The 14429-nt window shown below is 42.6% G+C and overlaps 1 protein-coding gene across 2 annotated transcripts; it reads right to left on the bottom strand.

The window, feature by feature from the left end:
* Positions 1–982: 982 nt before the first annotated feature.
* LOC119181425 (myeloid differentiation primary response protein MyD88) lies at positions 983–11381 on the bottom strand. 2 transcript variants are annotated; one of them, XM_037432672.2, is made up of 7 exons: positions 11253–11381; positions 8680–9164; positions 7697–7744; positions 7089–7121; positions 6845–7013; positions 4342–4433; positions 983–1583 (listed from the first exon to the last, which is right to left on the bottom strand). In XM_037432672.2, exons 2-7 carry the CDS (start codon positions 9047–9049, stop codon positions 1177–1179), a joined length of 1119 nt encoding a protein of 372 aa, XP_037288569.1. In that variant the 5' UTR covers positions 9050–9164; positions 11253–11381; the 3' UTR covers positions 983–1176. The 2 variants fall into 2 exon arrangements, with proteins under 2 accessions (XP_037288569.1, XP_075745082.1); XM_075888967.1 differs by having other exon boundaries at positions 11145–11299.
* Positions 11382–14429: the final 3048 nt, after the last annotated feature.

Raw genomic sequence — 14429 nt, 5'->3', positions numbered from 1 at the left:
AAACCATCTGCTGTAGCAAACCTAATTCTCGTACAATAGGCACCTGTAACTGATACACTATTTGTTTCTCTCTTTTCAAAGGGCTGAATTTTTAAAGCCTAAGGACATCGTCGAAATGCAACTTCTACTTAAGTGAAGCGAGAGTCATTGTATGACCTGTGACACGGTATGCAGATTAATACAAAATGTTTACTGTCAATTTAACTTGTTGTTTTACGCCGATGGAGTAGATTCATAACATATCCATGCACCCTGGACATGAAGGAAGTACGCAAGATGCCTTCAAATTGTGTCGCTTTCTGCTGGCAAGCCTTTTTACTTCTGCTAACGTGATAGTACAATGGCACTGTTAAACGATGGTATCTTGTCGGTGCACAATAAAGAACACCAGATTCAGAATTTCCAGAGCCCTCCACTACTGCATCTCTTATAATCATATTGTGGTTTTGGGATGTAAAAACTCTCATATAATTAGTGATATCTAAAGTAACAACATACCATTGCACACAATAAATAGCATTTCTGTGCCAACTGGCTATTAATGGCTTCACTTCAGTGCGAAGATGGTTAAATTAACTGGAGAAAGTGTGTTTGATGGACATTTCAAAAGGTGGACCTATCATTGTCAAGGATCCACTGATGTCTGCCTTAGGCATTTTTACCAGCTCATTTCATCTATTCTGACTTGGCGCTTTCAATCTGTCAGCTACCTCCTCAAATCCGGATTCACAGTTTTAAATATCTGCATCATAGGAATGCTTTCTGAAAGCTCTGGACATGTATAGCGACAGCAACAACTAATTTATGTTGAAAAAAGAATTGATCTAGGCTCATAAGTAATTCATCTGTTCTGTATGTGTTGGCAACTATGGTGTAGAGCGTTCTTGGCACAGCTCAGAGCACACACTGCACTTATAATGCATAGTACAGCAGTAGTGAGCTTCAACTCTAATCAGGTTCGATGACTGATCAGTCACATCTGTTCAGGTTGGAGAGAGGCAAGCAAAGCCATAGTTTATTGCTAAGCGAACATAACAGAGCAGCAACTGACCGTGTTAGACACTCTGTCGCACAAAGTCGGCCTATTAAAAGTGCAGTCTCTGGGCACAAAACCTGTGTCCACCTTCCATTCCTTGCACATGATGTGTCACGCGCTGGTTTGCATCAGCATTGTCGCTACGATAACTCTGGCGAACCCATACTTTGGAAGCCACTGGAATCGCTAGACATGCTGCTTGTCTTTTTACGGGGGGCAAAAATTTTCCACCACTTTTTTGTTGAACTCGTAGACTCGTTCTCGTCTTTGACAGGCGTCTTCATGGGCACAGCTCTCGCCGGCTTCGTGCCGAGAGGGGGCGCGGTGCTCATGACGAGAGAGGGCGGGATCAGGGGTGTGGTGGTGGCCGAGGTGCGGACAAACAGAGAGCTCCCGTCGCACCGGACCGACTCGATCAGTTTGATCCAGTTCCACTCGGCCTGCTTGGAAGTGTTATCACAAAGATTGATCTTGGAGATCATCCGGATCGTGCCCTTCAACACGCACTGCTTGACGATCACCGGTATCAGTTTTTGCTGTGCTTGTTCTGCCAAGAGGAAGTGAAATACCGTGAAGGTTAAATAATGTTGGGCTTGTACAATCCATATCAAAAGACTACACAATGTACACCTCGGAAGCAACACTCTCCCCATACCTCAAAACTTTTTTTTTATTTATTACCTAACAAATGATAGTCGAGAAAATCGTATGGGACATCAATTGTATTAAAATTAAGTGTAGTAATCATAAAATAAATTGAATTTATGTGGACCAAAAATCACTCTCAGTCAGGGAGATACAAACCCACAACCTCGCATTAAACAATAAGAACAATAAATGTGACATTTCTGCTAAATTTAAATAAGACCAGTGGAACAGTCAGTGAAAAATCTTTTTTGATAATATCAAACAATATTAAACCTATGTATACACAGTAGTATATACCACATTGTCCCAACCAAGGCAAATATGTTAGGCACAACACATAACCACACTCAACAGCTTCAGCATCTAGTGCCTCTACTCCTCGATCACTCGTGTTTTACCGAGGTCCTCCAATCAAATACTCCTAGTTCCCAAGGTTCATCGCCATTCCTCTATGTGCTGGGGAAGCGAGACATCTGAAGTAGTTATTACCTTTGGCTGATCTATCCGACTTACTCAATTGAAAGGAGGCATAAAAGTTGGTGGACAAAATATAACTTTTCTGAGATCTGTGGCAGTTGTAACTGAAAATTTGTTACTGATAAGGGTATGAAATACTGTGAACATAAGTGCAGCTGCACTTTGCTACTGAAGCACTGCACTACCATTATTTCTGTGTGCCATTGTATTGGTCATTTGATAAGTGTCAGATGTTTTAAAGGTCAAGAGATGTCGCAGACAGACTCAACGCCAGCACGTGCAACCTTCAGTGTAGTACTGGCTTATGCATGGTGTAACCTGGTCAGTTCACTGAACTTTCGCAGTTTGAGTCCGTCGCGGTGGTGTAGCAGTCAGGGCGCTCGGCTGTTGACCTTAAATGTCGCGGGTACGATCATGGTTGTGGCAGTTCCATTTTGATGAAGCCGAATGCTAGAGAACCAGATGGTCGAAATTTGCAGAGCTCTCTACTCCAGTATCCCTTATAATCATATCTAAGCTTTTGGACATCAGACCGTAGATATTGTTATTGTTTATAAACTTGCACACCTAAAGAAGCTCACCTGCATTATCGGTTGTGTGAGAGTCACTAGAGGTTTTAACGCATATATCTGCACATGGAGGAAGATAATTGGAACAGACGTAAATGCTACTGGCAGGCTGGCTAACGTGCAAAGTGTGGCATTTGGGACAAAACTTGTCACGCTGAATTTTTCTATCGACAAATGGCGATATAGGTCAATGCTCTTCATTTATACTTGCATCAGGCGTCGGCAAATTCACTGACATTACCATGAGAACCTGCAGCAGTTGCTCCCGCGTAAGTGTCTGTCTGGTTACATAAAAGCTCTTCAAATCTCGCAACCATGGGATATGCTCTTCCGGTTGTATAAGGTTGCAAGGAGGGTCTCCACTAATGCCAAACTGATAGTCGGTGGCCCTCGATCTTTTCCAACTCTAAATATTTATTTTTTTGCTAGTTGCAGTTAAGGCACAGAACAACAATGCTACATAATGAGCGAACATCATCAGAAGCTGCTTTTTGATCTGACAGCGTTGCTACAGAGAAAAACGGTTTCTGTCATATTAGTACATTACTTTTCCACAATTCCAAGATCATCGAGCTTGTCACAAAAGGACACTTGGTAAGTGGGAAAATGCACAGAAAAAAAATGCAGCTGGCAAAACTACCTCGAAGTTCCCACACCAAACATAGCAACTTCCTAGATTTCGACAATGCCTACAAGGTCATGACTGATATGCTCCTTTCTCTTTGAAATGTGGGATATAGTCCCTTCAAGCACCACGTGTACAATTGGACACATAAACTACGATAGGGCGTCATGCACTAAGTGTTGTTTTTAATGGCTTGAAACACAGTGCACACATTGATTGAGGCCTGCAGGGAGGACATCTAGCGGTCATTTAACCTCATTGTGCTGTGAGCTTCATTCCGGCAGAGGACCGCTTTGCTAGAAAAACTGCCATGTTCGACAACCGTAAGAGGTGCCACGTCCCAGAACCAATGCCAAGAGGTTTTTTTTTTTTTTTTTTTAATCTCTGCTGGACATGAATGCAACAAAAAAAAGAAAACTGCACACATTCTGGGCTTAATACTTGGTTCTCTTTATGCAAGAAGAGAAGTGTATTATCAATTACTCAAACTCTGACAAAACAAAACTTTCCTGCATTTTCTTTCCAGGAATATAATACTGAGCGTCTTGGAATTCTGCCATGCAGAATTGACACATTTTCAGACAGTACATCATAATTTGCCTTAGTAATGAGTATAAACTCAAATCTAATAGTAAAAAAGTTGCATCTTACATGAAAATTAGTTTGTTATAGCCAAAAATTCGTTATAGAGGTATACTTCTAAATATATATTTATTGCAAGACTATTTCTTCATTTATTTTATTAGAACCAGTATTTCGTTATATCCGGGTTTGTTATATCGAGGTCTGAGTACTATTCAAGTTAAATTCAAAATTTAACCAAATTGCTACTCACTTTGAATTCGGTTCGAGCCAAAAATTTACTATTTGCACAAGCCTACTTTTGGCGCATGCATGGCAGAATTTGTGTCACCAAAGTTATGTTTGAGAACAAGATGGCACCACTAATGGTGCAAATTGATACAACTGGCCCAGATTGAACTCACCATTGTTAATGCTTTCAATGAATGTTTGCTGCACACGGCACTCTTGTGACTCGAGGAATTCGGGCGAAAACACAATGATGGTTTTTCTACACCTGGAAAGACAAAAAGCATATCCAACTAAAGTTGGCTAGACTTCTCTTTACCCAAAGCTAGAAAAGAGCATTTGAAGCAGCTGCATTACTCGCAAAGTGTAATGAGATTGCCCTCCCTCTTTAGCATGCCCAGCTTTTCGAATTTTCAAGACTCAGGTGTGACTTACTGAATTAGAAATGAATGTTAAAAGGCACGCCAGAGTACATAGTTTTCTAAAATATGAGTTTTAATACTTTATGATGTACTCTATGAGTACATAGTTATGCACTCATGGTTACATACTCGAGTCACTGGTGAAGGTTGTATGCCACCGTACCAGTGCCACGGGCGAAAAGGAAATAGAAAATGGAGAGAGAAAGTGAAGTAATGCCATATGTCCAAAAGATGTCGCATGACTTGAAGATGGTGGTGGGCAGATTCGGGGTTGACGCGATTTTCTCAGTGCTCTGTAAGTTGCCGACTTGGTGCACGAAAGGAAGTTTTATATGAATTTCTATTCACCTGTGGTATGGTTTGTGTGGGGCAGACTGGGAGATAGTATATTAATTAGTGTTTAATGAAACACTCTTACTCACTAGAAGGTGACAGTGGGAAGTACCTGCCAGTTCATTGTAGGACATGTGCGAAAAAGTGCTAGCCCATATTTAATAGCATGGAGGTACTGGTGCAAGCTAAAGGCCAAAGAGCATGCAAAATCCTGGGAGCTTTTGGATCGCTAGACTTGCCTAGATAAGTGGGTCAGTGAAGCATCTGTGCGTCTCTTCAAGAAAGAGCTTGATTTTCTTGGTTAGATAGGAGTCTTGGAAAGGGAGTTTACTGCAGTGATGTGGTCATGGCTGTTTTTTGTGCACACACATTGTCACTGGAGGTAAAATTGCGTGATGTCAATGAATCAGTTGTTAGTCTTGCTTCTACTCTGGTGTCTCATCCTAAGTGCAATTTAAGGGGGGAGGCTACCATCAGATACCAACTTTTTTGTTTATCGAGATATCTCAATGAAATTTTCAGGATAGACTAATAGCAAGAGCATTGGAACTACTATAACATTTCATCAAGTTATGTTCACTGGTTCTCCAGTTATGGGAGTATGTCAGAATAGTGCACATGGTTCCCTTATTCCAGGTCTGGAGAACTTTCAAATGATGCTGGAACTGTGAAACTTGCTATGATGATTCTCAGATTGATACCTCGGGGGGTAACAGAGCTCTTTTTCTGAATTTCCTTACTGAAAAATTCTAGGAGACCATCAAATTTAGTGTTGGTGATTGCGATAACAATAATCAAACTTTGATCAGGTATCATAAATAACGGACACAATATATTGAAAAAATGGGCTTGTTTCCCCCTCAGAAGTTTATTCACGTACATAATACATAGGCTGAGTGGTTCCCCTAATAAGGCTGGAACAAATACAAAAAGACTTATGAAAATTGGCTGAGTGGTTTCTCTGATATGGCTGGAACAAGCAGCCTCGCAAGCCATAAAAGTCATTTTGAGAAAACGACATTTGAAAGTTTCGGGCACATATGCAAATCTAAAACAACCCTGCAGCATAACTGGAGGTGTCCTTTGGTACTGTCTTTCTTCGCCGCCTCTCTGTTTTCTCCAAGGATTACTTAGGTTTTTTTCAGGCGCAGTGAGTCTTTTTCGGCTGCCAGTTGAATGGCCAGGTGTTAGCCCCACTGATAAAGCTAGCACTTGGGTGGCCCTGTAGCAGCCAGCATTGTATCAAAGCACTGTCTCATGCAATGCTGTCTCCACAGCAATCAGTGATGCATGCTACTCCTTAGGCATCAGGGACCATAGCACTGAGTGAAAGGCCTGTGATGCGTTCTGCGTCTTAGCTCCCAGGCAGCGCCACAGAAGAGAAGCCTGTGAGAGCCGTTCGTAAATGGGCAGATGTGCATCTGCAACATAGCATTGCACGAATGCTTTAAAGGTGGAACGCCGTTAATCTTGCTGGCATTGTGACGAGACCAAGAGTCGGCACCCTCTGGGCACAACTGGTGGTGGGGCTCCTTGTTTGTCGATGTCACGTGGTGGTACGATGCCATCACTGCCCGCTGCATTGCCACCACATCATCGGAACTGTTCCGTAAGGCCCAGCCATAGTAGCCAGTCAACTTGTCGATGAGGGCCTTTGTCAGCCTGCCCTTCCATCCAAAGGCCTTGTTCCTTTTCTGCACAAGGTTGCGAAGTGCTGTCCCCATCCTCTTCTGCACGTGGTTCAGGCATTCCTCTTTCGAAATAGGGACCAGCCCATCGATATTTCTTGTACAAGGGCAGAATTGGGCTGCCATAATTAGGCTGCCTAGCTTGGATACTAAAATCACTTCATGGTAATTGAAAAATTCTTGTAAATTTAAATGAGAAAAAAAAAGGTATTGTTATAGGCGAGAATTCAACTTACCATTTCTCCATGAGTTCATAGAATGTAGAGTATTGAAGGACACCTGCTTTTAGATCTCTGTTGGGCAAGAACAGACGTAGACCCAGTGATTCCAGTTTTTCGATCAGCACCTCAACAAAGGGCCAGTCTTGGGATGTGTAACACACAAATGCGTCGTAGATAGGCGTCCCTGAATTTGAAGTTGGAAGTGTCAGAACATTAGTTACCATAGAGAAAACATAAAGAATGTACAAATTTTACTTACTTATCGACCTGACAGTTGGAGGACGAATGACATCTGAAAGTGTTCAACCACGTAATGAGTTTTTTTTTTTCTCAGAGCTTTACTCTGGAAAGCACAATCATATTAGTTAAAAAAAATATCTCTATCACCTGCTTCACATTGAATCCAGGAAGCCCAGAATTATGACATGAATTGAAAGCATTAAGCAATTGACAGCCAAATATTTGCTCATGATTAGCAAAACAGGTGATGTACAATAGTATGAAACTAAATGTTTGTCATGAAGATCAAGGATAGATTACAGGGTATCCTAATCTCATGGCACAATGTTTTTTGATTACATTGCTTTCCATTCCATATATAACAATGAAATAGATACATGTAGGCCCTGTTCATGAAGAGGCTGCACAATTGGTTTGTGAGAGTTATCAACTAACATAAAGCTGGACATGGCAAATGCCACGCCTTTACTAACTCGTAAACAAATGTCCCAAAATACGAGCTGCAAAAGAATACATTAGCTTTGCATGAAGATCAGTCTAGTTTTTTAAGCTCAGTTAAATATTGAACCTTATTGTTTTTTTTTACCAAGCAGCCCTTGCAAGTTGTCAGCTCTACTGCCTACTAACCTGAAATCCCGCCAGACTGTTTTCTTCGGTAGAATTCAATGTCTTGTCCTGTAAGGAGGTATCAGTTTAATGAAATAATAAAGATAAAGGAAGCTTGACCTAGCAAACTGCCAAAAAATTCATTGTAATGCAAATTGTCAGCAAGCCGGAACGAGCCATATAAGACATGTGCTGTTTAAGAGCTTGTGTTGCTCTTTGCTTATGTTGACTTTCCTGCAAGCATTTTATTCTCAAAAATGTAAACATGGTATACATACTGATGTGCACACTTCTTGCCCTGACAATACTGCAGCCATTCTCATCCCAATGGTACCAAAATATTCCCTCTTCTCTCCCTTGCTACTGTTCAGAATACCAGAGAACAGAAAGTTTGCTTACACAAACTGCACGACTGACTTTCAGTGAAGTATGGATTTAAACCTGCACACCTTTGCATTTGCAATGCTTATGCACCAGGGCTACAGCCAAGCACTCTGTTAAGGTATGCATAGTCAACGTTTTCAGGGCTCTTTCTCAACTTTTCAATTTAGATTTATGAGCTTATGCAGGTGACCCCTCAGAGGGCACCATGGCCTCCTGAACACCCTGTGTGCACGGCTGAACTCTAGAACAGCAGAACCGTTAGGGATGTATTTTCGTCACACAAGCACATTCACAATGTATCTCTCACGGCTTTCCATGAGATAACGTCGCATGTGCCATGTCTAGAGGTCACAAATAGCCTGTAGGCTATCACTATTACACAGCACTCTTGACAGGAAAGCGGAAGGTGCGTGTTTTCAATGAAAGAAAAGTAATCATGTGCTTAGTGTTCATGAAGCAGAAAGAGACCCGAAAAGTGGTGGGTGCCCATTGTTTTTTGCTACTCACAAATGGATGAAAATTTGACCCCCCTGTCAAAGCTTTTACACCATGAGGGTCTTTTCAAGCCTGATGTGCCTGACATACCAAGAAAGAAAGACACACGTAAGAGTTTTGCTTACGTAGCTCTGCTTCGATGTCGTCAAGAACGTCGTATCTCTCAAGGCACATCAGGTGCTGCACAAGGAGGCTGACAGTTGCCACGGGTCGTGCATCCCACTCGTCTAGCAAAGATGCCGTCGGGCTCTTTCCCCGTTCCTTGAGGAGCTCCACCTCATCACAGCTGAAGCCCGCCAACAGTGCCAGTCCTCGCCAGTCACGATGACCAGACGGCCCCAAAAGCAGTTGCGGCACGTCGAGGCGCATGGCAAGTATGGCGCGACACTTCAGACCGACTACAGCGATCGGAACATCTTGGAAGTTGTTCGGCGTCAGCTCGGCAGTCTCCTGCTTTGGGAGCTGCGGATAGGCCATGATCTGCCTGTCGGGCATTAATGACCTGAGAGACGATACAATTAACACTGTGACGACATCACATATGGCAATTGCTTATCTGGCTATAGCTTATGTAGCCCTTCTTGGTCCGCTGTGTGGTGTATGGCCATTCCTGTTCAAAAAACCAAAAGAAAGAACAAAATGTGAGGTACAACAATGTGCATGTTATTTTGCCTATCTATCTGAAAGGTATCAATTAAAAGGCATATACCTATAGCTGACTGCAACCACTAGTAAGCACTCTTAAATTACTTTCTGGGCTTTTGCATACTCGCTACCTTGGCTGTGGCTATGCTCCACTGCAAAATGTGAGAAGCTCACGGGTTTGACTGCTAGTCGTGGCAGCCACAACTGCACTGGCACGAAACACAAGAGCACCAGCAGACTCCTCGCGCATGCTGGACTAATTAAGTGCTCATTAACTAGCTATTGATGGGCCTAATTTAATCCAGAAGCATCCATGGTGGAATCTCAAACACTTGAACCGTTTCGTGATATTAAAACTAAAACTTTAATCCATTTAAATCAGTGGCGTAAATTCAGAAAAATCACAAGAAGAGGATATAGGTTTTGCTATGGAGGCCGTTTCTTCTTTATTAATATAGGTTTTTATTTATGATAACCAATTTAAAATGTTGCTCTGAAAAAAAAAATAAAGCCAGGATAAGATTCACCGCATTTGTATTGTACTACTGGGTGTTCCCGGAAACTTGTCAAACGGCAATTTCAATTAGGGTTACTCCTGGTGGCTGCTTTGTGCCAAATTGGCTACTTTAGTGCCCAGTCCGGCTCTAAAAAGTCTAGGTTACACCATGGTGCTTTTTCAGCTACTTTGAACTTCCGCGCTGGTGCATTTAGTGGTCAATTTTTCTATCATTTGCAGGTAAAAGAACAAGCAATTTTTAATACCACTCACTGCTGCATCAGGCAAAGGGCACGCATGTCCTTACCACTATTCACAGGCGTGTGCAGAGAGGAGGGGGCGCAAAGTATGTCTCATAAATTGACAATAGGGAGGAGGAGGGGTTATTCCCCTGAAGCCCACAGTTATGCTCGCCACAGCCCTGAAATACACGACACGCCTGCAAGACAAAGTGACTAAGTTACATGCGTGCTGGCAAATGCACGGCTAGTGCACTGCTCACGCGATCCTAGTATCCTTTCTGGAGTTTGTTATGATGTTATGATCACACAGTACGTTTCTTGCATAAAATTGACAAAAAAGCCGAACATACCACATAGCAAGAGAAAGTAACTTTCGTATGTTACCGGTCGTATACATGGCGGTAAGTGGGCGTCACACGGGGAAACTTGCCGATGGCGATCTAGCCCCGATCAAGAACGCAATCTCGCCAGTAATACTTGGTCGTGATAAGCTTCCCACTGCATCTTGAGCAAGTTAACCCTATCGCGACCAACACTCTCCATTTCGGCCTGTCTCAATCGCGATCAAATTCGCAATGCAGTGCGTGAAAAGTGTGTCCTTATAAATTTAAGACACCAGTTTAGTATTAGAAGAATGTAAAAGAAAAGAAAACATGAGCACTTTTCTTTTAGAAATTAGCGTCAGAAATAAGAAATCAGAGAGAAAGAGAGAGACAAGACTTTAAACTATGCGGGAAAAGCGTCCGAAGGACGACCTGGTTGTACGTAGTAGGTAAATCCCCGGAAAAACCAGATATTCGTAAAATATCAGGACTGCAAGCGGACATCTCGCTTTCTCGTTAGGCGTAAGGATATTCTGCCATGTATAATCAGCAGCCGGTGATGGATGTCAATCACATCAACGACGTTTGTGGCTGCATTATGCGAACGACTTTCGTTTTACGCACACGACGAATATTGACCGCGCACCCAAGTCGAATGCGATCGGGACAGACACAAACTGCATCATCGCTTAGAGATAAACGTAGAGAAGATAGAACTAAAAATAACGAATAGAACAGCATGCTTTTTTTTTTTTTTTATCACGACGCTACGGAAACTGTACACAGATATTCCTAGTATCGGCCGTCCCAAAACGGAAGGCGCGTTTGTCGCGGAATGTGTCACCGAAAGGCTATAATCGCACCGCTAGCAAAGCTAAACATACCTAATGTTCGCTGATTAGATCCGGCGGAGAAGCGCTCCGTCGCAGTACACTTCAATAAAACATTTTAGAAACTTTTGAGGATCTACAGGTGCCTGAATCAACACGTACCGTAAACAGGCCAGTCCGAGCTCGCTCCTTCGGCCTCTCTGTTGCGCTTTGCTTACGTCACAGTATCATGTCACGTTACAATTTTTAAACTTTTTAAACAACTTGTGCTTGTTTAAAAATAAACTTTACCTTCCTACTGAAGTAATATATTACTTTTTGTTTTGAACCTTTTGAATAACTGCAACATAAAGTTATTGTTAGAGTGCTGGTTAGAGGGGCGCTGCAAGCTGCAGTTGAAGCAGACGACAAAAAGAAAACGAAGGCACGAATCAGCGTTGGAAGTAATCATTTGAGAGAATTCTAATGCAGAAAGCTTTACATTTGGTAAAACTTAGATCTCGTGATGCATGAATTTTCTCTAGAAAGCGATAGAATAACTTTGCCAGCTTTGCGATCAGCGGCTGCCTTGGGTCGTGCCGAAATTTCGCACGATGTCAGCAACATCGACGTCCCTCATTATATTCCGTCTATTTCCTTCGTTTGTGGTGCTGCGTTTGATTCACGATAAACTACAAATCTACAAAGACAGACTATCTTACTGTCCTTCTGCAGTGATACCTGCGAAAAAGTAAACTTTTTCGGTGAACTACTACAGCTATAGCTAATGTTCTTGTGTGATGACTGCCACTGTTTTCTATGCAAAATGTTTATACTGCAGCAGATTGGGTTTTTTTTTCACTTAGGCAGCACTGCACTGCAGGTGGTCTTCATGCCCATCGGCGGTAATGCTTTGCAACGTAACACGTAAAACTTTACGAGGACATCATTCAATGACTCATCAAAGACGTCTTCTTACCATCCATGTTGCTGCTACAGAGGCTAGCTGTTAAGTTTCAGGAATGTGATCACACTCCTCTTCTGTAATTAGACACACTAAGTAGTTCAATTATTGAACGTATGATTCTACCACAATGAACTTCTTTAATTAATTTAAAGGAAGGCCACGCACACCATTCCTTTCTTGTTGCAGCGACTGCTTCGCTCTGTGTTCGCCTCAAATTAAGCCAATTTCGCCACAACCTTTCGGTGTGAGGCGTTGGCATTCGGGTATGCTGCTGGTGTATGCTCTTCCTCGGCGCTCGCCATTGGAGCCGTGAGGATCCTCACACTTCCAACATCAAATGCCGAATCCGAAAGAGTATCTTCTCACGCAAACTTGACTAACGCGGAACTTCACAACAAGATGAAGTTGGACCTCTGGATTTCCATTTTATGGATCTAATGTGGCCCTCATCTGCAGTGTAAGACGTACGTCAACAAGCTACATTGTTTCTGGGGAAGTCTTTCGATCATCATGATGGCGAATTACCCCGGGGCTTCCATCATTTACCGTAATACCCGGGAGGTGCGTCGTGGTCAAGTGCCTAGGGACATGCTAATGGCCCAGAGGCGCATACGTGCAATAAAAAAAAATATTCACTCGGGTATTTTTTTGATGTTCTCGGTGAGTGAGCAGTAAAAGCAATTGCAACATACCATTGACTATATCTGTTCATTGAGGCGACTATATATAAGAAATAGGCAGAGGTGCCTGATGTCATATTAGTTCGTACTCAAAAAGAATAAGAAACACTGATAGCTTGTGCCTCTAAGATGTATTACCTTTTCGTGACGTAAAATCCCAACAGCTATTAAAGATGTATATTACCTTCAATAAAGCTTTTAATTCATGCAAGGAGCGTCACGCTCTCTACAAAAATGCTGCCATGCTTTCCACACGATCTTTACCACACTTTCACCTTTAAAACGAGCGGACTGCAGTGGAAGAATGTCTTGAGCGTTCCATTCATAACAAACAGTACACCCTTGCACCAAATGCCCATCTCAGGGCTGGTCGGCGAACAAGACGCCCCAAGTACTCTCATGGTGAAGTTGTAAATGCCATTGGCATAAAAAAAATCAGTATGATTTAGGGGCTGAGGATGGTACTGCTTTCTACAGTGTCATACAAAATCTTCAATATTTATTAGTAGTAGCAGTAGGCATACCACGCACCTCTAGAGTGGCGACATTTTTGGCAATACTTGGAGGAAAATGGTGACTTTTGGCGACTTCTTGATCGTCGTTCAGTGACATTGGCTCGCAAGTCAGAAGCAATCCTGGTGAAGCTTTTATACTGGAGTGCGGCAGTTTGGGCTAGTTGGTATGACATGAGGATAGTTGTAGCACGAGAACAGAACGACGACAAAGTCCTTTTTGTCTTTTTGTCGTCGTTCTGTTCTCGCACTATAACTATCATCGTTCTATACAGGACGCTATGGTGGTTCTAAAACAATAAGGGCGCATTTGTAAAAAAAGAGCGATTTTCACTGCATTGTCGGCCAGAGGCACTTGTTTTCACTGAATTGCCAAGCAGACGCCTTCTCTAGAAAGATGCCTCCCGCAAGTAAAGATAAACAGCTGCCACACCCTTTCCCTCCTTTATTTTAGAATGTTGTCGGTCACTGGCGCCACTTGTGGCGAACGGTGCAACAACGCAACACTTTGCATAGCCTGGAGATCTATCGAACCTTTAGTTCGATAGATCTCCAGTGCGGACTTCTTAATCATGCAAATTCTTCACATGTCAGTCTCCGTTTCCTTCACTTTCTTCTTAACCGATAGTTTTTTTTTTTTTTGTTTGGCCACCTGCTGTTTTCTAAGTATTTACCAGTCAATTTCCTGGTTCGCTTCCTACATTTTGTCGCGACAATCCTCATGTACAAGTAGCTGAAAAGCTTCCTAGCCCAACGCTTCTCCCTCATTTCTCGCAATCGCTTCTCAAATTTTATCTTGCCGCTAGCTTCCCTGCCCTCACATGATGTCCATCCCATATCACCTTGTACTCCCTGATTTGGTGTATTCCCGTGAGCTCCTAAAGCAAGCCTACCTATTCCACGTTGCTTAATTTCTAATCTTGCTTGAACATCTTATCTCATGCACAAGACCGCATCGCCGAACGTCAGACCAGGAACCATGACCCCTTTCCATATTCCTCTCACAACATCATACCTATTGTAATTCCACAGTGCCCTATTTTTCATCACTGCTGCATTCCTGTTACGTTTAGTTGTTACTTGTATTTCGAGCTTCCTTAGGTACTCGGTCCCATTGCTTATCCATACGCCCAGATATTTGTATTTATCTGTTATCTTTAGCGTGACTTCCTGTATCCCAAGCTCACAACCTTCATTATCA

Source organism: Rhipicephalus microplus, chromosome 3, assembly GCF_043290135.1.
Source record: "Rhipicephalus microplus isolate Deutch F79 chromosome 3, USDA_Rmic, whole genome shotgun sequence".
Classification (NCBI taxonomy): domain Eukaryota; kingdom Metazoa; phylum Arthropoda; class Arachnida; order Ixodida; family Ixodidae; genus Rhipicephalus; species Rhipicephalus microplus.
This window is presented reverse-complemented; position numbering and strand designations above follow the sequence as displayed.